The sequence below is a fragment of the Camellia sinensis genome, chromosome 4 (assembly GCF_055761805.1).
Source record: "Camellia sinensis isolate YWXY chromosome 4, ASM5576180v1, whole genome shotgun sequence".
In the NCBI taxonomy this organism is placed as follows: domain Eukaryota; kingdom Viridiplantae; phylum Streptophyta; class Magnoliopsida; order Ericales; family Theaceae; genus Camellia; species Camellia sinensis.
This window is the reverse complement of record NC_138964.1, coordinates 209,534,086-209,561,971: the sequence shown is the minus strand read 5'-3', so window position 1 is coordinate 209,561,971 and position 27,886 is coordinate 209,534,086. Positions and strand designations below refer to the sequence as shown.

Here is a 27,886-nt window from a genome sequence, read left to right as displayed (position 1 = left end):
ACCTCTAATGCATCTCTAATTTGTCTTTTTCTTCCCTCTTTTTTGTCTTTTACTTTACTATTTTTTTTATTTTTTTATTTCTTATTTTTTTTAAGGTGAACTCTAATTAGAGTTCCGCAGCATGACCCATAATTTATTTATTGAATTCATTATTTTTACTTTTATGGTAGGCCTACAAAATAAATACTCATTCTTGTGCTCTGCCATGTCGAAGCCCACTCAAAACCGTGTGCTTTTTCTCAGTCTTTTCTATTGCAGCGAAAGCGTCCACTCTCTCTCTCTCTCTCACCGTTTCTTAAATCAAACAGTTCACAGAACTTTCTTTCTGATCTTCCTTTAACCAACGAAACAGCTCCGATATACGCAGAAATTAAGTATCAAAGTCGTTGCTTTCACAATTGATAAGGTATGGGATGTTGATCCAGATTCATTGCCTCATGCGTCTTTTTTTTACTTTTCAATTTATTTATTTTTTTTGGGATTCTTTGTGTGCTCTTAGTGGTTTACATTCTTGGGCTTATATTAGTTTTTTTGTGAATCCCATTTGTGTTGATTGATTGATTAGCCGATCATTAAGGTCCATTTTGTGCTAGTTTGTTTTTAATTTTTTTTGCTTCATCTTGCTCTTTTGTTGGTTTTGATTTCTGGTACTTGGATCTTCTTGTTCTCTTTGTGGGTTTAGCTTTATGGGTTTAGTCATTACAGAGTTTTAAGGAGGCCCTTTTGATCCTATTGAGAGATGGGTGTTAATTGAAAGGTTCTTGGCTGTTTGCTTATTATTGACTTTTATTGTTTTTGTTGTTCTTTAAGGTTTTTTGGGAGGGTACACATGTTGTAAAAATGGAATTTTTAGGCTGTGTTTGGATCAAGGATTTGTGGAGGGAAAAGAAAAGGGGAGGTTTGTTTCACTTTCCCTTCATTTGTCCAATCCCTCCACAAGTCTCCCCTGAAATCCTTTTCCGAACACAGCCTTAAGAACCCTTCTGATTTCATTGGCTGCCATGTTGATCAGTGACACCTAGTGGGTTTTGAAGACCAGAAAGGTCCTGATAAGTTGTTTTGAATGCAATTGAAAACTTTGTAGTCTAGGAATGGGCTATGGGTGTCCCAAAGTGAACCAAATCAAATTGAGAAGAAATAACGAGTGATGAAATAAAGAACTCTATTGATACTATTGCCTTCTCTATTTAAATCCTCATTAATAATTACATATTGTAGGCTATGTAAAGTGTAGAACCTAAGTACCTCCTCAAGTATGATAACTTCATGGTAATTCTTATAAAGGCTAGAAAGATTATTATGCGAGTAAGGGTCTCTACAAGTGTTAAGGGACAAAGTTGGTGTGTCATCACAGTGTGGTCTAGACTTTGTGATGGTCCATGCTAGGAGCTTGGAACGTGGGAATCATGTGGATTGATGGTTAGGAGAAAAGGGATCGTCAAGGCATTGACAATGTATTTGCCTTGACATATATCAAGATGAATACATCGCTTTGTCTTGACCTTCTTGTTGTGAGTGGTGGACTTATCCCGAAATCTTCAGGATGATAAGGGCTTGTCATCTAATCACTTTTGGAGTCCTATCCTACTCAAAGTGGGAAACCTATCAAATGTGTGAAATTTCCTTTCATGGGCTCTTCAACTCCAATGGGATGGACTGGACATCCTTTTGTCGTTCGTGACATTTTTTGTTGAAAAAATTATGAAACAGAAATGCAAGCTAACATTCACTGTTGATGCTCATGTACCAGAAACTTTTGAAATGCCTTTCAAACTCTGAAATAAATTGTAGAGCCTTTTTCTACTTTCGATTTGCCTCTCTCTGGCGCAAGCTTGGGATTTGAGTGGTTTCCTTCATATATTATTTATTAAAAAAGAAAAATAATAACTTGAAGGAATACAATTGTTTTCTGATGCCTTCATAGAGAATTGTTTGTTTGGTTCCAATTTGTTCTATCATTAATTCACCTTTTTTACTAGGTATCAATTAAATGTTAATTTGTATAGTATTTTTGAACAGCACTAGCAGCATCCTCTCCCACACGTTGTTAGGTGGGATTATGCTAACTTTACATAATTATCACTGGCAGTTGAAACAGTTATACAGAAAATTCTGATTGTAACCATATCCAACCACAATGTCATATTTTCATCGAGAAGTTATCGGCACTGTTTATATTTTACAGAGTTTTTTTTTTTTTTTTTTTACTTCACAGTGTCTCTGCTCATTTTGTGACAGCAAGTGAGCCTGTAGCATTTTCCTCCAAGATGTTCTCATTGCCTGATTCTCAAAAAAGACCAAAGAATGGTTCCAAAAGGTGATTTGGTTATTATTGGCATATCTGTTGGTCTGGCTCTTGGCCTTTTTATAGCAGCCCTTGTGTTTTTTGGCATACGGTGGTACAAAAAACGTGCTCATCTGCGACAATGTGCAAATGACCGTAGTGCAACAACTCTTCCGATACGCACAAATGGCCTAGGTACAAGCATTGATTATAGTGCTTCTATCTCAAATTCTATTGCAGACAAGGGATCAGATTTCCTTGCCAAAAATTCTCAGCCCTCGTGGTGGAGTCACCGTAGTAAAGATCGGTTTGCTTCAGCATCTGGCATACCAAGATACTCTTTCAAGTATGTCATTTCCTACACTTCTATTCTTTTTGGACGGTATATTGGACTCTAATTATTTATTGCACTTGTAAAATCTTCTTCCTTTCCTTGATAGTTCCTTGGACATTCTAGATGTTAGGACAGATTTGACAAATTTTACTTGCTCACTTGAGAACTAAAATATAGAAAAAGGCCAAATATATATATGCGATGAATAGGAGAAGAAAGGAGAGGGAAACACAATGGCGACAACCTTTTCTCAACTCAATAGCTCATTAATTCCAAAACTAAATATTACAATGTCAAAAGCCTAATATATATAGGCCACAAAACCCTAATTTAATTAGGATCTAGCCTAATATCTAACTAAATAATAATAATAATAATAATAAACTAGTAATGTGACCAAAAAGTATTCAGACCCACAAGCTTCACCTTGGGTTTCCAAATCTAGTAATGGGTTTCCAACCAGGTTAGGATTGAGCCATCAGTGTGATGATATGTAGCATCTGCAGTATTACCCTTTCACACCATTTGTTTGTTTTTATTGTTGGCTTTTACTTTTGTGAAAGTAATGACCGCCATTGACCAAAAGAAAGTAGGCAATAACTGGTTCTCTCAAGAGTCAAGAACCTATCTCTTAATTAGTATTTTGAGCTGAACAAGATTCTGGAAAGAATATCATGTATGATTTAGTTTGTGTTATTTTTCCATGTATCCTTTGGTTATGGTGTATTAACATCCTCTTAGTCTTTGTGCAATCCTAGATCATGTTGACTACTATATGGCTTTGATCACCCAACCCCCCCCCCCCCCCCCCCCCCCCAAAAATAAAAAAATAAATAAAAAAATAAATAAAATAAAATTGTTGACTACTATGTGCTAACATGGCTGCAAGCTCTCAATTTTCTCATTTATTGGAAAATTGTTGTCCACTGTCCAGCAAGGTTCCCATTTCCATCATGATCGGTTAACTGTACTCAATGTTTATAGAGTTAATTCACATTTACATAAAATTTAGTTCAATGTTGATCTTTCATTCTATTTCGTAGTTATTCTCAAAATGGAAACTGGAAGGACATTGTTGATTTTGTTCCTCATACATTGGATCTCAAACTCGGAACAGGACTTCAAGATGACCCCTTAGATGTGAACCCTGCCATGGATGTGTTAGAGCCTAAACATAAGTAAAAATGTAAATAGTTTTTCTTCTTCTAAAAATCAGAAATGTATGATAAAGTTGAAATTGTCATTCTGGTACTACTCTCAGTTACCTTGGGCACCTTTGGTGTTTAACTGGAGACGTGCCTGCCACTTTGCTTTATGCTGTGACAAATTCACCTCAAAATGACTCCTCAACTCAAAACTAGTTTAACGTGTAGAATATCTTGTACTCATAGCTACATGGATGTGCATATATATAGATATACAAAGGGATGGCAGACATGAAAGCAATCAAGCTTAGTAGGAGACTTGAACCCAGTCCTAGTGAATAACACCCCTACAGACTTTACCAAGCTAATCATCTATTAATAGATGATCTACAGGAAGTTTATTGTTGTTTGTATAACTCTAGGTATGTATGCTATGTGTTCATCCCTGCTTCCACCTATTCACCTAAAATCAATTGTTGTTAGGGAGGGCTTCAGCTTTGTATTTAAACTTGTGTTCATGGCAGTTAGTCTGCATCACTTAAAAGGGTGGATTGCTTGGTCCCATAACCTAACATTATGAACTACAAAGAATGCTAAAGCCTTAATCTAATCCCTTGTGCGTTCCCAGGGACGTTCAGAAAGCTACACAAAACTTCACAACTATTTTGGGAGAGGGATCTTTTGGTCCAGTGTGTAAAGCTACTATGGCTACTGGTGAAGTAGTTGCCGTGAAGGTTCTTGCTTCTGATTCAAAACAGGGAGAGAAAGAGTTTCAAACAGAGGTAAGGGCTGAATTAAATCATGTTTACAAGGAAGCATAGCTCTTTACTTATAGATCCCTCCTGATATATCTTGCTAGTTGGGCAAGTGTAAGTATCATAAGCATATGATGCATTATTTTCTGGACATAAGTAAGTATGTGCTTACAAAGGTGTCAAGTTCATCATGCCCAAAGGTCGTCAAAATTGTGTCTATGAAGGATATTTTTGAAAAAAATGTCCCACAAATTTGGAAAAGAGGAAATGAATGCATAATTAAGGATTCAATGAGCCACATCGAATGCCTTCTTTTGGGCCATCCATGACTCGCTCTAATCATTTTTCAGATTTGTAGTTGTTGTCTGATGATAGGTTTTAAAATGGCTACGTGATGTGCACTACTTTGAGTCAATTTATTGCGGCCCCGTCTTTTTGCAGGTATCTCTACTAGGTAGGCTGCATCACCGTAATCTGGTGAATTTGGTTGGATACTGTGTAGATAAAGGCCAACACATGTTAATTTATGAGTTCATGAGTAACGGAAGCCTGGCGAACCTTCTATATAGTAAGTCCGTGAGTCCCTTTTTATTTTTATTTTTATCATGAGATACATGATCACGTGTACCCATTTGTACTTTTGGAGATATGAGTTTATGGATGCATGTGGATGAACAAAAATCTTCTACTACTATAAACAGCGGCTTTATAGGGTATAAGCTAAAAAACAAAAATAGCGAATTATAGTTAGATTTAATTGTCATCTGATCTCTCTGATAATAAAGGGACTATTGTGGTGTTTTCTCTGATATCAAATCAAATAAAGGATTATCCTGCTGGATTTTCACTTAGGTCAAGAGGAGCTGGTATTGAGTTGGGAAGAACGGCTTCAAATAGCTCTTGATATTTCACATGGAATTGAGTATCTTCATGACGGGGTATGTTAGCTGGTCTAATGACTTTTTAACTGCGAATTATCATTTTTTACTTCTTTCTGTATAAAAATTTCTGGAACAGGCAGTCCCACCCGTCATACATAGGGATTTGAAGTCAGCGAACATATTGCTAGACAGATCGATGAGAGCCAAGGTAAGTCAAGGGGATGAAGATTTTATTTATTTATCTTATATTATTTATAAACCATTTCATAGTTGATAATATGAGAATGCATTATCAAAATTAAGATAAAAAGGAATTATTGCCAAGATTTGCTTGGCATGTCATGAACATTTTAAGTGGCACTATGTAGAACATTAATAACTATTCAATTTGATACAAAAGAAAGTCTGATATTATTTATATGAAAATCGAGACCTGGTTTCTTTGTGTTGATAATGGATATCTGCATATGCATGCTTGCAGGAATTATTGTTAATGGTAAGGTTTTCTTTACTTTTTAGGGTTGTTCACAGATTGGATGGTCTGGTTTTAAGATAGACATGGGACTAAACCCTGTTCCTTATGGTTCCAAACAATCTGGAACCAGAACCGAAGTGTAGACACCAGTTTGGTTCTACAACTTCAGGTAATTTTATTCTAGAAAATCCCAATTATCAAAAGAAGATCAATTAATTATAACATAACATAGAAACAACTAGAATTTAATTGATTGCCACAGAAATAATGGTTATATAATTTATAAATTTATCAGTGTGAAGGTTAGTGCATGTGATGGTTAAGTTAAAAAATCTAAACTCAATTTTTTCTTTCCACACTATATACTTTTTAGTTACTAAAATTAGTATAAGAATAGGGAACAGTTTGGTTTGGTTGTCTTTTGAGCCTTAATCCATGAACCAGATCATAGTCAATGGTCTCAATTATTTAGAACTGAAGCCAAACCATCTTCTAAAAAATCCAAACCAAATCATATGGTTTGGACCAGACCAGTTTACCGGTTCTACTGAATTTTTTTATGCACCCCTAGTTATTCTCTCTATTTCTTCTGTTTATCTTGATTTTCACCTCCCATCTTATTAGGTTGCTGATTTTGGACTGTCGAAAGAAGAGGCCTTCGATGGCCACAAATCAGGCATTAAAGGAACATACGGCTACATAGATCCTGCTTACATATCCACAAACAAGTTCACGATGAAGAGTGACATATACAGTTTTGGCATTATCCTTTTTGAACTCATCACAGCCATCCACCCTCATCAAAACTTGATGGAATATGTCAATCTTGTAAGTCTTTTTCGCTCTTCATAGCAGAGTCGATCCTTCCAGTGAACTTTGAGTTTTCTATTGAAAAGTTTTATTATTGTTATTGTTGTTTCTAAGGCGGCTATGAGCCCAGATGGTGTGGATGAAATTCTTGACGAGCGACTTGTGGGAGAGTATAACATTGTAGAAGTGAGAGGCCTAGCTAGCATTGCCCACAAATGCTTGCACAAAACACCCAGAAGGCGGCCTTCGATTGGAGAAGTTTCGCAGGCCATATTGAAGATAAAACAGAGGCGACTTGCCAAAGAAGATACCATGTCTTTTGCAGGAGAAGATCTTTCACGTATGATAAGCCGGATAGAGCTTCAACAAGTGGAGCTGAGTAAGATGGCCAGCATAAAAATAACTGCATGACATTGTTTTTAATCTCGCTCAACCTTTACCTTTCCCCTTCGAGTACATGAAATATAGAGGAACGAATCATGTTTCACCACACACACACACACACACACACACACACACACAGAGATTTGCTCCTTCAAGGCAATTGTTGTAACAGCCCCATCATAGGTCAGTCTGAGCCTGTTCTGGATCAGTACATTGTATGACTAGCAAATGTTAAATGTAAGCACCTCAGCAACACCATATACCCAGTCATGAATCCAATATCAACGGGAAAAAGTTTTTGTTTGTGATAGTGTAAATTTATTGCTACATGTGGTTGCTAGTTGGGACTTATTTCAAACAGATTCAATTGATTAAACATGTACCAAAATAATTGAACAGTGAATTGCAGCAAAATGAACAATCTGCAACCACCAAGTGTCATCAGTCTCAAGAGAATTGGATATATCATTCAAAGCAAACTCTCATGTTTTGCATAAATATAATATAAAATGTACATAAGAGTTTCCTGGCTTCCAGTCTTCCATCTCTTTGGATTTTATTCAACTGGCATGCTTTAGACAGTTAACACACACACACACATCTATACTATATATTAAGTAAAAGGGAGTTTTTAACTTCAAGCCTTGTGGGAGCTCCAATCTCCCAATTTAAATTTCCTAATTTTTTTATTTTTTAAAAAAAAAGTTTAGCATTTATTAACTTCTACCAACTCTCAAGTCTTACCTTTATAATAACACTTTAATGCATTAAGAACAAGTGTTAAAAAAATTCTTGAAATCCAACACATGAATTCCTTGAAAAGTCCCAACATATATAATTATTATTCTTTATAATAACACTTTAATATATTAAGAACAAGTATTAAAAAAATTTCTTGAAAAGTCCAACACATATAATTATTATCAAAATATTAAACTTTAATATAATATAGTAATAAAAAAAAGACATTTAATTCTTTAAAAAGTCCAACACATATTATTATTATCAAAATAATAAACTTTAATATAATATAAAAAAGAAAAAAAAGAAGACATTTAAAAAATATATATTTAAAAATCACAATTCACATATATAGATAATTGTAAACAAAATCCGTGCATAACACGGGTGATATGCTAGTATATATATATATATATATATGACAAAGGAGAGCATAGTTCTCACCTCCATCACCTAATTACCAGAGATTTGATCATTCGACAAGATTTATATTTACAGAAAATCACTTCCAAACGCAACCCATCTTGGAAACCAAACCTATGAAACAAGCCTACCGCTACTGGCAATTTTGAGGTACCAGTGACTTGTAGTCTTATTCTTTCTATCTTTTTTTGGGGTTAATTCTTCTTCTGCTTTCCTTTCTTCACGTTTTGCACTCAAAACCGGCATGAAGTTCCAAGCCTCTGTCTCTGCCTCTGATTCACATTCCCTAGTTTACGATTAGTGAAAGCTGGGTACAGAAGCTTCTGAAAAATCTCAAGAAACAGTGACCACTCTCTTTCGTTCATATCTACCAGCTTCACAAAACTTGCGCCTGCAGGTGACTGCTCATTCACACTCCTGTTTCCAGATGACATACCAGGCAAATAACTGCCATTTGATGCTGCACCCTGATGTCGCCAACTCTGCTCACCAAGGCTAACATTTCTTAGGGACATGGAAAGCTTCGAAATTGCCGGTACCTGGCCCAAGGGTTTCTCGTCCCACTCACTCTCTGCCTCTTCTTCCCGCTCCTCCCCCTCAATGTTCTCCACCAGTTTAGAAAGCATGTTTTGACTATTACCACCTTCAAACCCAAAACAAAATGGTGGTTTAGCAGTCAATCCTACTTCTAAATTTTTTGTTAAATCCAATTCATCGACCTCCATATCAAATTGAAAGTCTTCCTGATGCACCAGCTTCTCAAAATACCATGCCTCACTATCCTCTAACAGCTTCCTTGCCTTGATGCATATGACCTCAAGCTCGCTCGGCTCTTCTTCATGACCTGGAAACTCCCTACTCATCATCTCACCAATCTCTGCAAGACACAGACCGAAAACCGCTGCTTCCTTGAGAAAAGTTGTGCAAAGAACCAAGACCCGTAGGCATGCCTCTCGAATCATTGGTAGCTCCATTCTTAGCATTTCAGAATCCCGAACAGGATCAAGATGGCCTATGTACTTGAGTTCATCCTCTGAGAAAGGAATTGATGCCTGTGGCCAATGGATCCATTCAAAGTACGGGTCCTCCAAGCTCTCTGGAAGGCAAAGGCCATGGTCAATAGGAATGAGCTCCACCTGACCAAACCTCCCCACCCCATCAAGCTTCTTGACCAGAAGATTTCCTGCGTGCCTGTCTGTATTTAAAATACGAACATCTAATATCCCAATCCTATGTACAGCAGCCACAGGGAAGCTAGAAGTCCCATGATCGCTAGCATCAAAATCATGAAGAATGAACCGCTGGAATGATGCGATCTTGCTGACCTGCATCATACTCTGATGCTTATCTGCATTTACTGCATCGTTGACATTAAAGATGGGGTGTGTAATCTTTACAAGGGCGGTGGGAGGCACATTGGCAAAATTATCATAATCAAGAAGGTAAGCGGCAACTTCTCTAAAACCTGTCTCCCCAACTCGCACGGATCGTTTCAGCCCTGGTTGACCAAGTGCTTTTCCTACAAAACCTTTTGGGTTGTTTGGGGCAAAAGGCTCCTCATCTGTTGGCTTCACAATAGCAACATTCTCACCATCGCAATTTCTGAAATAATAAGCACCTCCGAGCCCACTACGGACAGGGATTGGGTCAATGCCATTCTCTATTGCCTTAACTACATCCCGAACCAATTCTTTTGCCATGGAAAATTGACTTGAGCACCCTAATATCTCAACCAGACCACTCTGATCTCCTTGCTGAAGATCATTGCCAATAGGAGACAGACACGGGGTAGATGAGCTTCTGTGCAAGAAATTCCTAGCAAGAAGAAGTGGGCAGTCGTTTCCCACAGTGCTGAGGTCATTTTTTAACACCATATCCCCATATATCAATGAGCTCTCCTCAGTGGGGACATTCAGAGCAAGCTGCAATCTCTTTTTCACTGTTTGGGCATTGTCACTCCTGTCTAATTCGATTCCCAAAACACAACCAGTTTCAGTTTGAACAAAAACACGTCTTTTCCTGGGAGGTTTTCCTTCCATCCTCTTATTCCCAAGGTACTCACGACTCGGGGGTGTTTTGAAGGAAGCAACTGCCATCTGGGTTTGTCTAGGGCTATCCAAATCAGGACACGTGAAAGGAAGCGTAAAAGTGGAATATTTCAACGCCGGCAGGAGAGGCAGCGCCAGTAGAGAGGTTCTCTCTCAGGCAGATGCCAAACTCAATTGCTGGCACCAATTGAAAGAGACAGAAAAATGTTGCCCAAACAATCATAATCAACCCAGGGGATCAAATTGTCTAGTAATTCTCACATTGTAAAGGTATGATGAGGTAGAGAGTGGAACGTAGCAAAATTGCTAGACCCTGGAAGCCACCTGATAATGCTGATAATAAGAACTAACTAAGATCATTATTCAATACGAGAAACTGATTTACTGGAAAAATAATAATAATTTAAAATGGATGAAAGAAAAAAGTTACAAATCTTAGAAGAGTTTGAAGGCAAGTTTAGTGCTATAAACGAGATTCATCATTCGATTTGTGATTTAAAAACAATGGTCATGAACACAAGAAACATGCCACTTGGCCAATTCATCAATCTATATCTCTTAACCCTTGCAATCAATGGAACCAAATAACTTCCTCAAGACTAGAGTTTTCAATTTTATTTTATTTTTATTTTTGAAAATTTGGAAACTAGCTCCATAATAAACATCAAAAAATTATATTTTTGATTTGTCAAAAATAATTTCCTCCCCAAGAAAAGAGAAAACCAAATTAAAATAATGATTTTCTTTATTTATTTATTATTTTTTTCACCAAACTAATTTTTGAAAAAAAATCAGAAGCCAAGCATCCTTGGATCAAACTTAGATTAATGACAATAAAGTCATTTACTGAAGCAAACTCATGAAAAACAAAATTAATATCTAGACCCTAACTCTAAAGCAATTCACATAACATGATTGAGAAACAGGAATTCATTATGAATCAACCACATAATCTGCAAAACCAATACAAAAATAAAAATAATTCTGGGAACTGAGAGGGTAAAGTGAAGTAATTGACAGTTTGTTTAGATGATTCATTGTTCGAAATCGGAGGCAAGAATCGAACTCACCGGACATTGGAAGATCCGGCGGTGGCAAGGGCTGCCGCCGGCGAAGGCGGGGGATGGACGGTGGAGCGTCGAAGTCCCGATGGATCCAACGGCTGAGATTCGATTGGGGGTTTGCTTTTAGTTGTTCTCTAACTGTGATCGCGTGCGGAGTGGCGTATATATATGTGTATGTGTCTCTCTCTCTCCCGCTTTCGGAGATTCTCTAACTTCCCGCGTGAGAAGCGGAAGGACAAAAAAATAAATGCAACTGAGTTAGGATCCAGTACAATGTGGGATACATGAAATTAATCAGACATCCAGATCTAGCCACGCGTTGTCATATGATCCGTAAAGTCCACCTGATGCTTTTGCTTCGCAGTGATTTCTGATTAAGAACTTGTACAGTGACACTGGGCAGGTGTATCAAGAATGTTATGATTGGTGAAAAGAATAGGAGCTTGGCAGTTCGTGATTGGTGGAAGGAAGGACATTTGTTTCCCTTGCACCACCTAATAATTTTTCATAGATAAACAGTGGTCTGATATCTAGCCACGTGTTGTGATGTGCACAGTTTGGGCCCACTGATGGTGATTTTTTACTCATGGTCTTACAATGCAACGTGGGGTATTTGGGAAGAGGTTAAAAAAATCCGTTTTTTTTTATTTTTTAACTTTTTTTAATCAAAAGAAAGTTAATTTTTTTAGTTAAAAAATTTCAGTTTTTTTTGTCAAAAAAAAGTCATCAAAATATCAAAAATTCAATTTTTTACCAACTTTATAAAGCACCACCATATAAATAGTATATTTTTAACAAAATAAAATTTAATAAATATTAAGTTGAATTTTACTTTACAATTTAATATATCTATTTCTATTTATTTATATTTATACCCTTACAAATTAAGATAATCACAATAGTTACTTTTATGGACCAATCTATTTTTTTCATAAATAATTTATTCTTTATAATCTGAAAAATAAATTATTCCAATTATCAAGTTTGGCCACAAATAGGTTCTATAAGTTTAAACAATACTATCAATGACTGGAGATAAATTGAACTTTTATGCAGGCACAACTTTGAGGCGAAGCCCACAAAGCAACTATTTGGGCCTCTCAAAAATAATTTAAAAGAAGGCCCAAAACTAGTAACCTTTTGTACTACTCCATAAAATAAAATAAAAAATCTCACATAAAGCTATTATAAAAAAATAAAAAATAAAAAAAATTGCTTATAAAAGGAACCAATCTTAATTTAAAAGGCCCACCAAATTAAAAAGAAAATTTTTAAAGGCACAAAATTGTGGAACTCAAATTTATATTTTAAAAACATTTGAGACTTGAACCAAACATTTGTTTTAGCTGTTGTTGGGATTTTTTGTTCTTTGCTTGTAGAAACATTTTGGACTTTGATCTTTTTCATTCCGCGTATGTAATGGAGGATTTTTATTATATATTTAATGGCTATAAAATATACAAGTTCACTTTGTAGATTTACTTTCTAAACTCATTAATGTGCGAATGATTGATAGATGATTAGACAAGATATGATATAGAAATTTAGCTTAGATATTTTATTACGCTGTTCTATCATTAGATTTGAAAAGTGAATTTAGTTTTTGAATTTATTAATTTAATTTGTGATGGTTGGGGGGATACATAATATTTTGATCATAATTGTTTTTTAATAAATAAAAGATAGTTAAATTTCGTTGAATCGACTTTGGTGTCCAAGAGTTTGAAGGCTTTTCTTTTTGAAAGTGCCAAGACTTGAAACTTTAACGTTGGATTTAAAAGATAAAGTTGTTACCATTATCAATCGAGGAAGGCTCGAATCCACCTATTTATTTGAATCACTGATAATTTGAACATGTCTGTTAGATTGGAATTCTAGAATAAAAGAGAATATATGACTTTTCCTATTCTAGTGTAAGTTCTTGCTTGGTATATATCATTTCACATTGAGTTGGTTTACCCCGTGCCTTAAGAAGATTGTTGCCACTCCTTCTCTGACTTGAAGAGGTTTGCAAGGTCTTAAATACAATACCCTTTCATCTACTTATAAAGAAAATCATAGTCACGCCTTTATATGACAGATTAAATAATAATAAAGTCAATTATAATTTAATTTCAATTAAAATTGACGTATCTTAAGTTTGAAAATTTTGATGACAGGCTAATTGCAAAAAATCTCAAAATTGGTCTATTCGAATTTTGCTGGATTTGAGGGATTCCAAGTTACAAGAATCTTAAGAATAACACACATATTATGCTATTTATTATTGATTTTATTTTTAGTTGAATTTGTTATAATTTACCCAAATAAAAAAGAACCGAAATATAAAATGGAGAAATTTCACCGATTGGGATAGCAGCCTATGAAGCGTCACTGAGCATGCGCACATTAGCATGGATAGTCACTAGGGCTTAAAATTTTTTGTTTTTATCCCCCAACGGAGAAATTAGGGACGGAGCACCGATCGCCGGTATCTATCTCCGATCACTACCAACACCTCCTCCATCTCTGTCTCTCTCTGTGATCATACAAGTTAGTTTCTCTCTCTCTCTCTCTCTATATATATATATATATATATACACGCTTGTATGTGTCTATTCTTGCTCTCATTGTTTTAATTATGAAGTTTGGTGCTTGAAAATTGCAGGAAATCGGGGTCGGAGCTCCGGCGAAATGGTGATAGGTGTGAAGAGTCACCACGAAGACGAAGAAGAGGATGATGAGGAACTCGTTCGGAGGACAACAGATGGCTGTTCCCAGAAAGGTTCGTCAAGGCTAATAGTTTTTTTTTTTTTTTTTCTACTGCGAATATTTGCAAATTTTCTGAATTTGGTGATGAACAGTAAAAGTAGATGGGAAGACCACTGATCAGAAGGCGAATTCGCTTCGCTCGAAGCATTCTGAGACAGAACAACGTAGGAGGAGCAAGATTAATGAGAGGCAAGTAAAAAAGTCTTTTCGTTTTTCTGGGTTATTGTGAGTTTACATGAATTTTTAGTTTGGTGTACCCAATGCTTTTGTTTCTGTAGAAATTGAATGATGAATGGCTTTTGTAAATTTCGAAGAGTATGGTTATGCTTCTTGATTTTGATTTTGATTTAAAAATATATATGTTGTTTGATGATGTTTGGGGTTCGAGCTCCTTTTTTTTAAATAACGGTTATAGGGGTGTTTTGAAAAAACTCAAAATATGAGACATAAACATGTATTTTAGGAAAATTCAAAATGAGACATAAACACCATGAGAAGCTTTTACTTTATAATGGAAAATGTTTGAGGGTCACAATTTTTGTGGCCACAATGGCTCAAAACTGTCAAAACGACGTCGTTTTGGGTGCAAAACATGCCAAAACGACGTCGTTTTGGCAGTTTTGAGCCATTGTGGCTACAAAAATTGTGGCCCTCTAACATTGTTGTAGTATATAGATTATACCTCAGAGCTGTGGCACACCGCACTTGGTGTTCCCTTTTTTGGAATTTTCGTTTTGGCAATTTTGAGCCATTGTGGCTACAAAAATTGTGGCCCTCTAGCATTGTTGTAGTATATAGATTATACCTCAGAGCTGTGGCACACCGCACTTGGTGTTCCCTTTTTTGGAATTTTCTGAATGATTTGCAGATTGTGTTTGGGTTTGCTTGGCTGCTGGGAAAACCCATACTCGATTGATGGACTACGATTTCCCCTTTCCTCTCAAGGAAATTGTAACCCTAAAATATTGGAGAAGTTTCTGTTCCTCCCACACAAGATCTGGTAGCATAAAAGTTTTCATAATTTGGATTTTGATGGGTTTGGTGTTGATTGCTAGTGAGTGATTGGAAGAGAGGTAGTGATTTATGGGGCATGTGCATTATGTTTGATAGGTCTTTCATATCTCTGTCAGGAGGAGTTTTGTTTGGATGTGTGTAAATCTCTTTGTGGAGGTTGGTAACGGATTATGAGCTTGTGCTATTGTGTAATAGAGGCTTGAGAGGAGGTGCCTGTTCAAGTTTGAAAATATGGGGTTACCAATGGGTTTTTTTTTTTTAGGTAGGGTTCGGGATTGGTGTCAGCTTGTTGAGGATATTGGGACTGTTGGCTCCCTGTTTTTTATTATGGCAATGTAGCCAAAGCTTTTTAAAGAAGACTTGAGAATGTAGCATAGTGAGGAGTTTACACTCATAATATAACGTTAAACCCCCAACATCTTATATCCGTGCCCAACAATTGCCAGCTCCTACTGTAATCAACTCATTAAATTTAGTAGTGTTAAATATAAATTCATAAAGATACGGCACCAGTTGTACTATACGAAAGAAATATCATAAGGCAATATGTACGAGAAGCTATAAATCTTTGTTATAAAACATAATTTGATAACTGTATTGAGTCCACATTTAGTAGTTTAATAAGGAAACTTTTTTTTGTTTAATTTATGGTGATTCCAGATGAGCTGGATCTCCATCACTTATTTGGATTCAAATCATGTTTCCTTACAATTTTGGTTTCCATGTTGGTACTTTGTTATTTCTACTAGTTTTTGTCTAGCAAGTGCCATTTTTATACTAGTGTTTTAACTATTGCATATTTCTTTATTTATAATAGAAGTCTGATGTTCCGGTCTTTTTGACTCATCACTTACTTAGAGGTTGCTAAGAACGATTTATAGTGGTCCTCACAATATACATGTTGGATTTACTTGGCTGGAATAGTGTGGACAATATACATGTTGGATTTACATCGGTATGGTAGAAAGGTGTTTGGTTGGAGTGTTGCATCAACAATGGTAGGATCACTGATGTTGATTTAGGTTGTGAGAGAAGCCACATTGGCACTTAATTCAATAGAAAGATCTTATATTGAGTTAGGTTAAATGTGATTTGTGTAGCAAACATCAAATGGTTTCTTAAGGCTTTTCTTAGTTGAGTAATTGATGCTCACAATCTGTTGATGAGGTAGTAGCAAAGCAGCTAAAAAATATTATCAAGTTTATACATGAATTTTGAATTAGGGAAGATGGCTTTATGTTTGACAATGTGTTGCAATGACAACCAATAAAGACAACTAAAGCACTTTATAAACATCTCTGTAGGTTGACTGTTGAAAAATTTGTACTTCTCCTAGTTAATCTTTTCTGTGCCAAAATTTGGTCCTTTTCTTCTTTTAATAATCAAAATATAACTTTGGGAAAGCATAACATATGCTGCATATTAATGAATGTAATGGAGTGATGCTTGCATCAACGGTGCTAGTCTTCAATTCCTAACACTCCCAGACACTCAACCTAGCCTACTAACCCATTATAACACAAAAGATCAATAAATGGAACCCAAGATTTGCCTCACTCTATTTTCCAAAGAATGATTGAATACTTCTTGCTCTTTTGTGCAATATCTGTGAACTTAGGTGTGCTTGGAGTTGATAAGTTTTTCATCTTGGATTCAGATTTCAGACTTTGAGGGATCTCATACCTCAAAATGATCAAAGGAGAGATAAAGCTTCATTTTTATTAGAGGTGCACAATTTCTTTGAATAGCTTGTATTGTATTTTTTATTGGGTTCAATTCACTTCATTTCAAAAATTGAGTTGAAGTGTGGTTATTTTATATGCACAGGTTATACAGTACATCCAATTTCTGCAGGAGAAGTTACAGCTATATGAAGGGCCATACCAAAGTTGGGGTCAGGAGCCCTCAAAGTTAATTCCCTGGGTAATACCATAACATGATATGTTTGTCTGCCTATTTAGATGTGTGTTATAATGTGGAACACTTGTATGCTTTGGCATGCCATCACTACTTTGTTTTTGTTTAGTGTTCTTGTAGTGTTTGATGCTGTTAAAAGGAGCTTTAAGTTTTGATTGATGCGCTTTGCCTTAGCCTCGCCTTGAGGAGAGCCTCAATAACGCTTTTTCAAATTTTGAATATAGATAGGTGCCTCCCATCTTCATTATTTTAAGATATAAGTACTTTTGTGGCCATTGCTATGTACATTTAAGATGTCACATATTTTTATTATGCAGAATATTGACATTTAAGATATCCTACTACGACATCCCTTTTCTTATTTATAGTGTTATTTCTAGTGAACTAATTATTTAGGGTAACTACTTCTTGTTAAATGTAATCATAGAACCTTGATCATATTCTTCTGAATTTTATACATGTTTGGAATGCATTTCTATTGCTTGTCAACTGTATTATGGAGTACTTTTGAACCTTGTATGTTAGAGTCTATTATGTTGATATAGGTATTGTTTAGATCTTTCAAGGGATTTCACTCCCTCCTCATTCTAAGTTTGTATTTTTTGTATTTATCAAAAAAAAAATTGTATTGTTTGTCGTAATTATTTGAGCAAAAAGAATAATAAGGTAGGGCATTTATATTGTTTATCCTGTGTCAAAGGTTTTTTTGGTTGTAATAGGTTCTGTATTAATCTTGTTTTACTTTTCTCTGAAGGAAACTTAGAACTCGTCTCTCATGTGTTTGCAAACAGAGAAATAGTGGTGGTCCTGTAGAAAGTTTTATTGATCAATCTGAACTCACAAGGAATGGGTCTGGTCAGGAGGATAATATTGTTGTCACACCATCCATGCTCACTAATGCACATAACTCAGTAGAATCAGTTTTGGAGGTTGCTGCATACAAGGTAATGGATCATCCACCTTTGGCAGCAAACCAAGCAATTCCAACTCATATACCATTGCAGTCTAGTGTTCTTGGGGATGTGCCTACCCAACCTCATCAGGCATCCGTCTCTGATTCTGAGCACTTGGCTTCCCAGTCCCAATCCCAGTTTTGGCAGTCTAGACCATGTACAACTGAGAGTGCTGTTCCAAGCTATACTCATGAACAGGAGATGAAATTTGAAAGTGATGAAGCGAACATTTCAAATGCCTATTCTCAGGGGTGAGCATTTGCTTGAAGTTTCTTATGGTTCCTGTTAAAACAATTTATAAGTTTGGTTGTTAATATGTGAAATGAATATGTTATCCTCAAAACATGTATGCTGGGCTATGATTTGCAATTCCCTACTGATGCCTTAGGCATGACATATGCTTTTTTTCGTAAAAAAACTGATGTAGTGGACTTACCACCTTTTGATGATTGGTGATAGATGCAACTTAGTTTGTTCGTCTTTTTACATTTATAGTAAGTTTACTTGCCCTTGATTTTCTGTAGAAGCCATACCTTGGGTGCTTGCATTATTGTGATACTAGTTTGAAAATCTTTGGAAGTGGGTACATGTAAGCATCATTTGTTATAAAAATATGGTCCATGGATGTTAGTTAGCCTTCTTCTATTTTATTTGTATTGTCTCCAGCAGTTATGATTCTCGTATTAACACCACTGGCTTTAGATATTGAGTCTTATATGACCTGGATGGCAACTTACTTATGTAGAAAATTGTTTGATTTGATTACTAGATCCACATTTTTTGAAGGAGATTAATGTGATCATTATATGTTTGTAGAAGGGGAGGATATTCTCTCTTCTCGATTTATGATATTCATTTCTTATTTAAGGCTTATGCAATGATGGTGGTTTGGATTATTTGGGCATGTAGTGCCCTATATGTTTTGGATGATATTCCTCTTGTTTATTATAGTAAGAATATATGACATTCTATCCCATTTGAGTACAGGAATTCCCTAGAACAATTTTTTTGCAAATATTCTTCTCATTTGCTGGAATCTTTTTGTTGAATAGGTTGTTGAATACATTGACTCGAGCGCTGCAATCTTCAGGAGTTGATTTGTCACAGGCAAGCATCTCAGTGCAACTTGATGTTGGAAAACGAGCAAATACTGCACTGACTGCTACATTGTTCAGTGTAAAGGTATCTCTAAAATCTTCTATTCATTTCCCCCTCTCTTTGTTTTTATTACTACCCAAGTCAAGCTGATTAGACATGAGAAGTCACTTATGCTTTGGCCATTTGTCTGCTTGGGAGAAAAATAAATGCATTTATTTATACATGTGTTTGTATTGATTTATATTTAGGCTCCATTTGTTTTGATGTAAACCTATTTTAGATCAGTAAAATTTTTCACACTTTGACCTCCCACCCACTTTATCTCGATCTTGCAGAACTCGGACCACTTTCCTGCTGGCCCATGACGCTCCATTGCTCCCTCTCTCACACATCGTATATGCCACAACCAAAGTTTTTGATTTGAAAGTCAAAAATAACTTACTGATTTGAAATCTGCAAGTTATTTTTCAGCCACTTGATACGAATATTTTACAGAAAAAATGTTCTCCCAACTTATTATGCAAACAAACACAGGAAAATGAGAAAAACATTTTATGGAAAAACAAACGGAGCCTTACTCTGATCAATAAATGCCATCACTTAAGGCTCAAGAGTGGTGCAATGGAATACAATCAAAGCATTTTATAATTTAGAGTAAGAATGCACACCAACACTTTAGTATATGTTTAGATTTTATTCAGAGACTTTTTTTAAAAAAAATAAAAATTGTTATTAATATTTTATTGTGCATACAGGATCATCAAAACCGAATCCCTGGCGGTCAATCAAGGGCTGTGTATGGGTTTGGGACAAGATGTGATGACTGTACTCAAGCTCCGAAAAGACTCAGGACGGAACGCATCTAGGATGGCATAGCACCCCCTTCCCCCCAACTCTCTTCTGCTATTTTCCCCCATTTCATTAATTTTCTACAAAAAAAAAAAAAGGGCAAAAAGAAAAAGAGAGTATGGGAATGTTTATGCCATGTCATGTGATGATCCACAGACAAATAATTGTACATGTTTATGTGCTTCAATTTTCACATATGCGTGAACTTTTCTTTTCCGAGATGAAGCTGTTACATATTATCTCTTCATTTTCTCTCGAGAGGCTTCCATGTGAACATTGAGAAGCTGGTTTTTGTTCCAAATCTGTTTTTCTCGAATGTTAACTTTCTTTCGCTCTTCATGAAATGTAAAATTACTGTGAGTGTATTACGTTTTACAATTCCCGAAATAGTGAATACCTTGGATCTCATTTCTAGGGATCATTTGGAACTCTTGTTCAAGAAGGTTGTGTTTATTTTTATACCCTCAAAACCAGCCAATTCATTTATTGGGATCTCAGTTTCTTCAATTTTGTTCTTCGGAAAACGTCTGAGAACCCGGTTTTGATTTTGTTCAGGGTGCAGTATCAAATTACTTTTTTTTGTTAACATGGGTATCAAAATTACTTTGGAAATATTTCAGTGTTCAGTTTTGTTTCATCGAAAACACTTCACCAAGAATGGAGAATATGGTACCAGCTTGTGAATTTTGTGCGTAGCAAAAACATCAGCATGGCATCACTAAGATGTTTACAATCACACTTGGGAGTGACGTAGTCTGAAAGAGACTCTAAAACAATCATTATAAATTTTTCTAGTAATAGAAGCAAGGAATTGTGTGTTTTTTGATATGCATATATATATATATATATATATATGTATTGGGTGAGTGCGTGAGTGCTTTGAATTGTGATGAATCACAACACCATCACTTTGGGCACTGAAATTGTGGCCGCAGAAAGTCCCGATTGACGTGCGTTTGAGTGGTGCAATTCTACCATCAATTGAAGCCATATCCCCCCAAACCCATGTTCATAGAAATTGGCTTCTTCTTGGGTCTTTATCTCACACACACACAAAATAATAATTAAATATTAAATATAAAAAATAAATAAATAATTAAGAACCTTTCTTAGATTGATTAGGGGTTCAGAATTGAAAATTATTCGGTGCACTTCATGGGATTGATATCACATATCAATTACTGAATGTCATATCTTTTACTGTCTCTCTAATTCTCAACATAAAGTAGTAGACTCACTATCTCTATGAATCACAATTTTTTTAAGCACCACTTAGCCATATCCCAATAAGCATAGAATAACCTATCGTTCAATAGGGTCTATTCCACTTTTTGGTGGATTCATCTTATAATTTGCATAGTTCATTATATAAAATTTGTTGGGTAAATCATCTATGAAAAAAAATTAAATTGATCAAATATCAATAGTTAATTATTAAGACAAATATGATCTGATTATATAGTTAAAAAAATTCAATCAATTTAATTTTTTTTACATGATAATTTTCTCAATAAACCATACAAGATCACCGGTTCAAGTGGAAAAACACCTCATCTTTCTTGGATCACTAAACTGACTCCTCCTTGGATCAATCATCTCTGGTCTCCCCCTTTTCTTCTCTATCTCTGAAAAAATATATTTGAATGGAAGCCATGGAATTGCAATTGCAAAGACGTGTGTTTTGGTGAGTCGTCTGAATGATTAGTTGAATAGAATATAATATCATTTTGTTCTCAAGTACTAGGCATTATGTGCAATTATTTTAGAATCATATGATTATTATACCTACTTTTTATTTATTTATTTATTTTATGTGGATCATGGAGTTACGATGTACAATACAGAATCATATATACGAATTGTAAAAAAAAAAAAAAAAACATGGTACAGATCAGATTCCTAGAATTTGCTTCGAATGAAACTTAACATCGTTTGTTTCTGCCAAAATCAAACCAGCTGGAATTAGCCAAGTCTATACATATACATATACATATTATATATGACGATGATTTGGTAAGCAATTCAAGTGTTCTGCACATGCAATCTCTTCTCAGACATTGCATAGACTATATTACAAATCTAATGTTCAAGAATCAAACCATGCTAGGCACGTCCCACCTAGCAGTAGGAGCACCAAGATTGGGACATGTTGCAGTTTTGGTGCTCGAACTGCTCGGTCCAGTTCAAAACCTAGCTAGAGACGAGCCAAGTTCAATAATTTTTAGCATATCATGACATATTGCTTTTATACCACATTCAACATTCATAATCAGAACAAATACTCGCTTTAGCACGCAATCATGCAAAAACATGCACATAATTCGACAGAGACCAACATAACATCACAATATGTAAAATCTGAGAGGGACTAATCAATGAAAAACCCCTCATCCAGGGAAAAAAAAAATTCTATTTCCATTACTCTGTTTACTTTGTAATTGATCCAACATTTGCCAGTCTTTTTCTCTATACATAATCTCATTATTCAGTAAATATTGTGAAAACGCTTCTAAAAGTAAGCAATAAAAAAAAAAAAAAACACTTTAAAGTGTTCCCACAATCCAGTTCAATAAACATGACACAGTCGTTGTCCAATTCTAAACCTTGTGTAAATGACTACTAGACCATTGACTGTTAAGATATACACACTTGAGCAGTGTATGATCATGTAGTACTACTTCTCACCTAGTCATTCGAACTGTTGCAAACACTCGTGTGGATTCGCATAAAAATAATCTTCTTCTTTAGGCCTCTCTGAAATCACAACTCGTTTCTTTGGCCTTCCCATACGATCTTTGTGAGCTTCCTTCACAATGTAGGAAAATTCATCCCAGCTCAATAATCCATTATGGTGTTGATCTATCAAATCAACAAGAAGCTTCCTGTCTAATTGAATAGTCTTCTTGAACTCTAAATATCTGGAAGATATCGAAAAACACTATCTCAGATTAAATGAATCAATTTAATGAGAAAGATGAGAAAATGAAATAACACTAGCTATTTGTATATTGAAAATGAACAATTAGGCATCCGGAATTCAGTTAATTAAATTGTCCCCAACCTCACCAAAGACAACATAGTTTAGATCATGTTTGTCAAATCGTGAATTGTTTTGCTTAAATAGAGAATCCTGATTCATAGCAAATTGTTTCATGCATTACACAAACAGATTTGAATGATAGTGAATCGTAGTGCATCATATGGTTTACTCAATTTAAGATCCAAGAGCACGAATCAAATCGAGAATTGTAAGATTCTAACAGCCATGGTTTAGATATATTCTATGGGAACAAAAAGTGCAGGATTGATGGATGTAGCTATAATCTAAAATTTTTAATTTCTTTTGCTCATGCAAAAGAGAGAGAATCAAGTGTGTGTGTGGGGGGGGGGGGGGGGGGGGGGAGAAGAGGAAATACCTGTTTGGAAAATAATAATACGTGATAAAAGGAACAAAATATTAGCAGCAATATGATACCTGCGATGGCCTTCTACAACTTTAGCCATATTCCCATCATATGTTGGAACAAATATATCACTCTCCAATGATACAAGATAATCAAGTGCTGCCATCTGGGATGAGTGGTTCTTGAAAAACTGCAACTCTGAGGGTCCCAGTAAGGTCTCCTTTTTCACCTGTTTCCATAAAACCATGGTAAATTGGGCTAAAAGCTTTCCAAGAAAATTGTGGAAAGGTAACAGCTGATTCCATCTACTAACCACATTGGAAAATGAAGCTCTCAAACTTGCCAATCTCCTTTCTCCACCATAAATTTCTCCAGCAGCAATGTAAATTCGAACATTAGAATCAATACCCAGTGCTCTTAATGTCAAAGAGGTTTCCTCAGGTGTCAAAGGACACAAACCTTCTTTCCGTCTGAGGTTAGAATCAATAATTTTTTCCTTCCACCATGGGTAAGCGTATCTAATGATTGTGTGATTTGCAATATCAATAAGACATTGACCAATGAAACACAAGCTTCTGCACAAACTATTTTCTTTATCAAATTAACGAAATATTACCTCATGTTTGTCAATTCGTCAACCTCATCATCTCTGCAACCATGAGTGCAGCCAGAGAAAGCCAACATATCCATTTCATATCTGAGATGGAGTACAAGAAAAGAGCCATTCTCTCTTAGAATCCTGACAATCCTTCTACCCAATTCCTCTATCTGGGAAGTGAATCTCAGAGCGCTGTAATTTACTCTACACCGCAACTTCTGAATCTCTAATGGGAGCCCATTATTAGCGAGTCGAGCATCGGTTTTATTCAAATGCACAACCTTATATTTTTTCACTAGACGAAGAATCTAAAACAAACATTTCAAAAGTCAATCACACCATTATGTACATTTCAAAAGTCAATCACACCATTATGTGTGGAAGTTGTAACAATGAAGGGAATTGAATCAAGAAAACTAACTTGATGATGATAGTAGGAAATGTCAGACCAACTAACAGGTGGCAATGAGTAGTACATTCCTAGCTTAACTCTCATCTTGAGCCTTGGTGGTAGCTCTTTCAATATCCTAACCTCATCCCTCAAGGATTTAATAAAATGGTCAACGTCAAATATGTCCTGGAACTCACTACCACGTTAAAAAAAAATTCTTTAACAGCTGTGAAGAACAATCAGAATTTAGAAAGCACACAGAATGAGATATCCATGCTGCTATTTCAAGTTCAAGAAGTAAATATGGAGAAAGTAACTACGCCAACCTCGGATCGTTCCAAAAGGAGGTTTTATCAAGCTCTGGGACAATAAGGGTAACATTTAGATATCTGGCTATAGCAACCATGTCACATATCTGAAGATAAGATGCAGAAGTTAGTGCAAAAAAACAGGTGAGAAGAGAAAATAAATGTGTAATGGCATCAAATATGACAAAGATAACTGCCAACTTACAGCTGCTCGCATTTGGTTAAGTCCCCCATTGCAAGAAACCATAAGATAGCCGTTATTCTTATAAATTCCTGCAAAAAAGATATATGATACCAATGGACAGCTTAGAAAAGAATAGAACCAATTACAGCTTAAAAAGAGAAGAACTGAAAAAAAAAAAATCAAACACATGCATGCATCAAGTCAATTTCTTTTAGCTAATTAAAGAAATTGGTTCTCATTAGAAAAAACGAGCTAGGAAACAATCCATAAAGAGTAGCAGTATTCTACAAGGTAATAAAATTTTCATAAAAATTGCATCCTTGTGCACAAAGGAAGCCAACACTGCAAGAGAACCAACAGAAATTAAATCCAAAAACAAGAAAAAGCAATGGAAATGGAGTGAGTAACAAAAATTCCAAGAAAGCAAAATTAAGCTCTAAGATACCAATTGCATTCCTATGATTTCCCAAAACCAAACACTGCAAACGTACAGATTCTATCTAACAGATAATTGATATGTATTGTATGCAAAATTAAGTACAAGTATTGCTCACAAGACTAAGTACTCTAATCTGAAAAGATCAAAAGACAACAAAGACAAAGTTTACAAGCCTTGTAACTCACTTTTTGGTGGAAGATGGACTGGGGGTGGCACAAAATCCAATTTGTCGTCGGAAGACATTTCTGAAGGACTAAAACATGAAGGAAAACCCTTCAACAAAGTCGGCCCCGAAATATCATCCCATCTCACTAAATAAAGAGCAATAGTCCACAACAATAGCATCTTCATTCCCCAAATAATCAAAAGCTTCATTGTAGCCCGAGAAACCATCAATTTCGACTTGGCTACCTTGAATTCACCCAAAAACTTCATGCCCATCTTGAGCTTTCCCTCCCTCTCTTCCCTACCATCACAATGCTCTAATCTACGCATTGTCACACCAATCAATTTAGTCTCAAATTCCAAGAAATCAAAACCCTTGAATTCAATGGTGAATTTGACACAGAAGACAATGATAAACTAAACTAAATAGACTCACAAATATGTTAGTATTTGATATACTAGTAACTACTCTGTGAGTTTAATGCTGATCCAAAAAATTAAATGCTTTTTATCTTTTACGCAAAATAAGAAGAATCTCTAAAACTAATTACCATACACAAATGGCATTGAAAACAGTAATTAATATATATCCACAAAAGGACTAAAATAATCAAACACAACCCACAAAAAATCAAAACGCATGAATTTCAATTACACCCACCACAATGCTTAGTAAATCTTTTGAGACAACAAAAGAAAGAAATCCCAGTTCTCTCGCGCACAATAAACCAAAGTAAATGATTTTCTCTCACTCCAAACAGATTTCTCTCTCTGCCTCTCTCTGTCTCTCTCTATACTTTTGCTAGAAAAACTTCGACATTGTTTCACCCATTAACAGTACTCAAAAGCTGCTCAAACCCTTTGGTTTTCAGACCAGATTCCGGCGAATGTCGCCGGAAAAAAGGTGCGAAGTCGCCGGAAAAAGCAGACGAGTGAAAAGTCGTGCTTTAATGGGTTAATATATAGATAGAGATTAGAAGGAGAAAGTGAAAGAGGAGGAATTATCCTCTGGAATTTCAATTAAGTGTTTTTTTGAGTTAAAATACTTACAAAAAGATAAAAGTTAAAAACTAATAACATAGAATATTATATTTAAATTATGTTTTTTTTTTCATAAAAAATTAAAAAATTCATTATAAATTAGACTTTTAACGACAAATTAAAATAATAAAAAAAATTAAAAAAGTCAAACGTAAATTCACTTGCGCGTTCCAATTCTATTGCCTGTTAATATATAAGAAAAATATATAAGAAAATAATTAATATTATATAATTAATAGAATTATAAGACCATATATTATATACGGGACGAATGTGTGATAATTTTTGTAGAGAGAGAAAAAAAAATAAAGCAGAATTGCCTGTAATTACGGCGTCGGTGTTGCATCATTTTTCATTTTAACCGTGTCGAATATTTACCACATATAAGATTCTTGCTCATATTAGTAACCATTTTTTATTATAATTTTTTATTCTATTCTTATCTTTTGATTGAAAATTTAGCTAAATATTTCTATTCAACTTTGAGTAGTAGGAGAAATTTATAATTATTTTTTTTAATATTAGATAAGATCACTCACATCCTTTATTTCAATTTTATTTTTAAAAAAAGTGTCAATTTTATCCTCACTCTTCTCTTTTATCTCTCTACTAGGAAGAGTTAGATTGGATTTTTTTGACTATTTTAGCCACAAAAGATAAAATAGACTATTTTAGTCACAAAAAATAAAACATCACATTCAACCCATAATCATTACATTATTCTTTAAAAAAAAAAGCCAAAAAACTAAAAAGTCAAAAAATCTTTTCCAAACCAAGCTTTTTAGCCCAGACTAAAATAGCCCAAAAAATTAAAAAATTAAAAAGTCAACCCACTTCCCAAACTAACCCTAAGTCTCTCATCTTATTTTACATATTTGGGTCTCTCTCTTCTCTCTCTCATCTATTTCTTTGATCTCTCTCTTCCTAGAACTCAAATCCACACCATCTCCTAATTTTAATAATAATACCTAAGGTCTTAAATTTTTTTTTTAAAAATGGGTGAAATTTTTTTTGGATAAGAATGTAATTAATAAAATTGTTTGGTAAGAAATATGAATTATTGTTTTAAAAAATATATATTTTTTCATTTTTATCTATCGTCGATATGGACAGATAGGTAAATTAAGTAGATAAATAAATGATACGTGGACAAATAGAGAATGGCACATGGACATATAAGTGGATAGATATATAGATAGATAGGGGTAATTTATTGTCCCAAAAGTATTGAAATTGAATTTATGGCCTAGTGTTCTAAATTTTAATTGGTCCAGCTTGTCGATCAAGGCTGGACCCGTCCAGTCCGGCCCATGGGGTCCATTTTTTGGGTCCGTTTTGATAATATGAATCGTTCAATGTGTAGAACTTGTCGAATATTATATGCCTATAAAAAATCACGTTAATCGGATATCAATAGCTATGTGATCAAA

The 27,886-nt window shown here is 35.1% G+C and overlaps 4 protein-coding genes across 11 annotated transcripts; 2 read left to right on the top strand and 2 right to left on the bottom strand.

Moving 5' to 3' along the window:
• Window positions 1-139: 139 nt before the first annotated feature.
• CRLK2 (Protein kinase superfamily protein) lies at window positions 140-7,371 on the top strand. 2 transcript variants are annotated; one of them, XM_028218149.2, is made up of 8 exons: window positions 140-406; window positions 2,216-2,630; window positions 4,392-4,545; window positions 4,960-5,086; window positions 5,371-5,456; window positions 5,536-5,607; window positions 6,499-6,702; window positions 6,799-7,371. In XM_028218149.2, the coding sequence occupies exons 2-8, from the start codon at window positions 2,305-2,307 to the stop codon at window positions 7,093-7,095; spliced, it is 1,266 nt and encodes a 421-aa protein (XP_028073950.2). In that variant the 5' UTR covers window positions 140-406; window positions 2,216-2,304; the 3' UTR covers window positions 7,096-7,371. The 2 variants fall into 2 exon arrangements, with proteins under 2 accessions (XP_028073950.2, XP_028073951.2); XM_028218150.2 differs by having other exon boundaries at window positions 164-406; window positions 2,239-2,630.
• A 766-nt stretch (window positions 7,372-8,137) lies between these two features.
• On the bottom strand, window positions 8,138-11,587 carry LOC114276358 (phosphatidylinositol 4-kinase gamma 7). Of its 3 annotated transcripts, none has more exons than XM_028218152.2 (2): window positions 11,351-11,587; window positions 8,138-10,604 (listed from the first exon to the last, which is right to left on the bottom strand). In XM_028218152.2, the coding sequence occupies exon 2, from the start codon at window positions 10,326-10,328 to the stop codon at window positions 8,466-8,468; it is 1,863 nt and encodes a 620-aa protein (XP_028073953.1). In that variant the 5' UTR covers window positions 10,329-10,604; window positions 11,351-11,587; the 3' UTR covers window positions 8,138-8,465. The 3 variants fall into 3 exon arrangements, with proteins under 3 accessions (XP_028073953.1, XP_028073952.1, XP_082723567.1); XM_028218151.2 differs by having other exon boundaries at window positions 8,138-10,613; window positions 11,351-11,562; XM_082867441.1 differs by having other exon boundaries at window positions 8,138-11,233; window positions 11,351-11,479.
• A 1,966-nt stretch (window positions 11,588-13,553) lies between these two features.
• On the top strand, window positions 13,554-20,365 carry LOC114276370 (transcription factor BIM3). 4 transcript variants are annotated; one of them, XR_014328329.1, is made up of 9 exons: window positions 13,554-13,876; window positions 13,992-14,108; window positions 14,188-14,284; window positions 16,767-16,836; window positions 16,937-17,032; window positions 17,818-18,230; window positions 19,032-19,161; window positions 19,413-19,731; window positions 19,833-20,365. XR_014328329.1 is itself a non-coding variant. In XM_082867440.1 (9 exons), exons 2-8 carry the CDS (start codon window positions 14,018-14,020, stop codon window positions 19,440-19,442), a joined length of 927 nt encoding a protein of 308 aa, XP_082723566.1. In that variant the 5' UTR covers window positions 13,554-13,876; window positions 13,992-14,017; the 3' UTR covers window positions 19,443-19,470; window positions 19,833-20,365. The 4 variants fall into 4 exon arrangements, 3 of the variants coding, with proteins under 3 accessions (XP_082723566.1, XP_028073974.2, XP_082723565.1); XM_082867440.1 differs by having other exon boundaries at window positions 19,413-19,470; XM_028218173.2 differs by lacking the exon at window positions 19,413-19,731.
• A 1,937-nt stretch (window positions 20,366-22,302) lies between these two features.
• On the bottom strand, window positions 22,303-26,427 carry LOC114276359 (rhamnogalacturonan I rhamnosyltransferase 1). Of its 2 annotated transcripts, XM_028218155.2 has the most exons (9): window positions 26,077-26,427; window positions 25,436-25,737; window positions 24,833-24,900; window positions 24,646-24,734; window positions 24,350-24,515; window positions 23,947-24,236; window positions 23,644-23,848; window positions 23,402-23,559; window positions 22,303-22,844 (listed from the first exon to the last, which is right to left on the bottom strand). In XM_028218155.2, the coding sequence occupies exons 2-9, from the start codon at window positions 25,689-25,691 to the stop codon at window positions 22,616-22,618; spliced, it is 1,461 nt and encodes a 486-aa protein (XP_028073956.1). In that variant the 5' UTR covers window positions 25,692-25,737; window positions 26,077-26,427; the 3' UTR covers window positions 22,303-22,615. The 2 variants fall into 2 exon arrangements, with proteins under 2 accessions (XP_028073956.1, XP_028073955.1); XM_028218154.2 differs by having other exon boundaries at window positions 25,436-26,410.
• Window positions 26,428-27,886: the final 1,459 nt, after the last annotated feature.

Excerpts from the sequence above, each read along its gene's own strand:
- LOC114276359 (XM_028218154.2), bottom strand. The coding sequence starts at position 25,745 with ATGCGTAGATTAGAGCATTGTGATGGTAGGGAAGAGAGGGAGGGAAAG. Across the intron at positions 24,237-24,349 it reads TTTCCTACTATCATCATCAA|ATTCTTCGTCTAGTGAAAAA; the intron begins GTTAGTTTTCTT and ends TGTTTGTTTTAG. Across the intron at positions 22,845-23,401 it reads GTTGTAGAAGGCCATCGCAG|ATATTTAGAGTTCAAGAAGA; the intron begins GTATCATATTGC and ends GATATCTTCCAG.
- LOC114276358 (XM_028218152.2), bottom strand. The coding sequence starts at position 10,328 with ATGGCAGTTGCTTCCTTCAAAACACCCCCGAGTCGTGAGTACCTTGGG.
- CRLK2 (XM_028218149.2), top strand. The coding sequence starts at position 2,305 with ATGGTTCCAAAAGGTGATTTGGTTATTATTGGCATATCTGTTGGTCTG. Across the intron at positions 5,457-5,535 it reads TTGAGTATCTTCATGACGGG|GCAGTCCCACCCGTCATACA; the intron begins GTATGTTAGCTG and ends TTTCTGGAACAG. Across the intron at positions 6,703-6,798 it reads TGATGGAATATGTCAATCTT|GCGGCTATGAGCCCAGATGG; the intron begins GTAAGTCTTTTT and ends GTTGTTTCTAAG.
- LOC114276370 (XM_028218173.2), top strand. The coding sequence starts at position 14,018 with ATGGTGATAGGTGTGAAGAGTCACCACGAAGACGAAGAAGAGGATGAT. Across the intron at positions 14,109-14,187 it reads AGATGGCTGTTCCCAGAAAG|TAAAAGTAGATGGGAAGACC; the intron begins GTTCGTCAAGGC and ends GGTGATGAACAG. Across the intron at positions 17,033-17,817 it reads CCTCAAAGTTAATTCCCTGG|AGAAATAGTGGTGGTCCTGT; the intron begins GTAATACCATAA and ends GTTTGCAAACAG.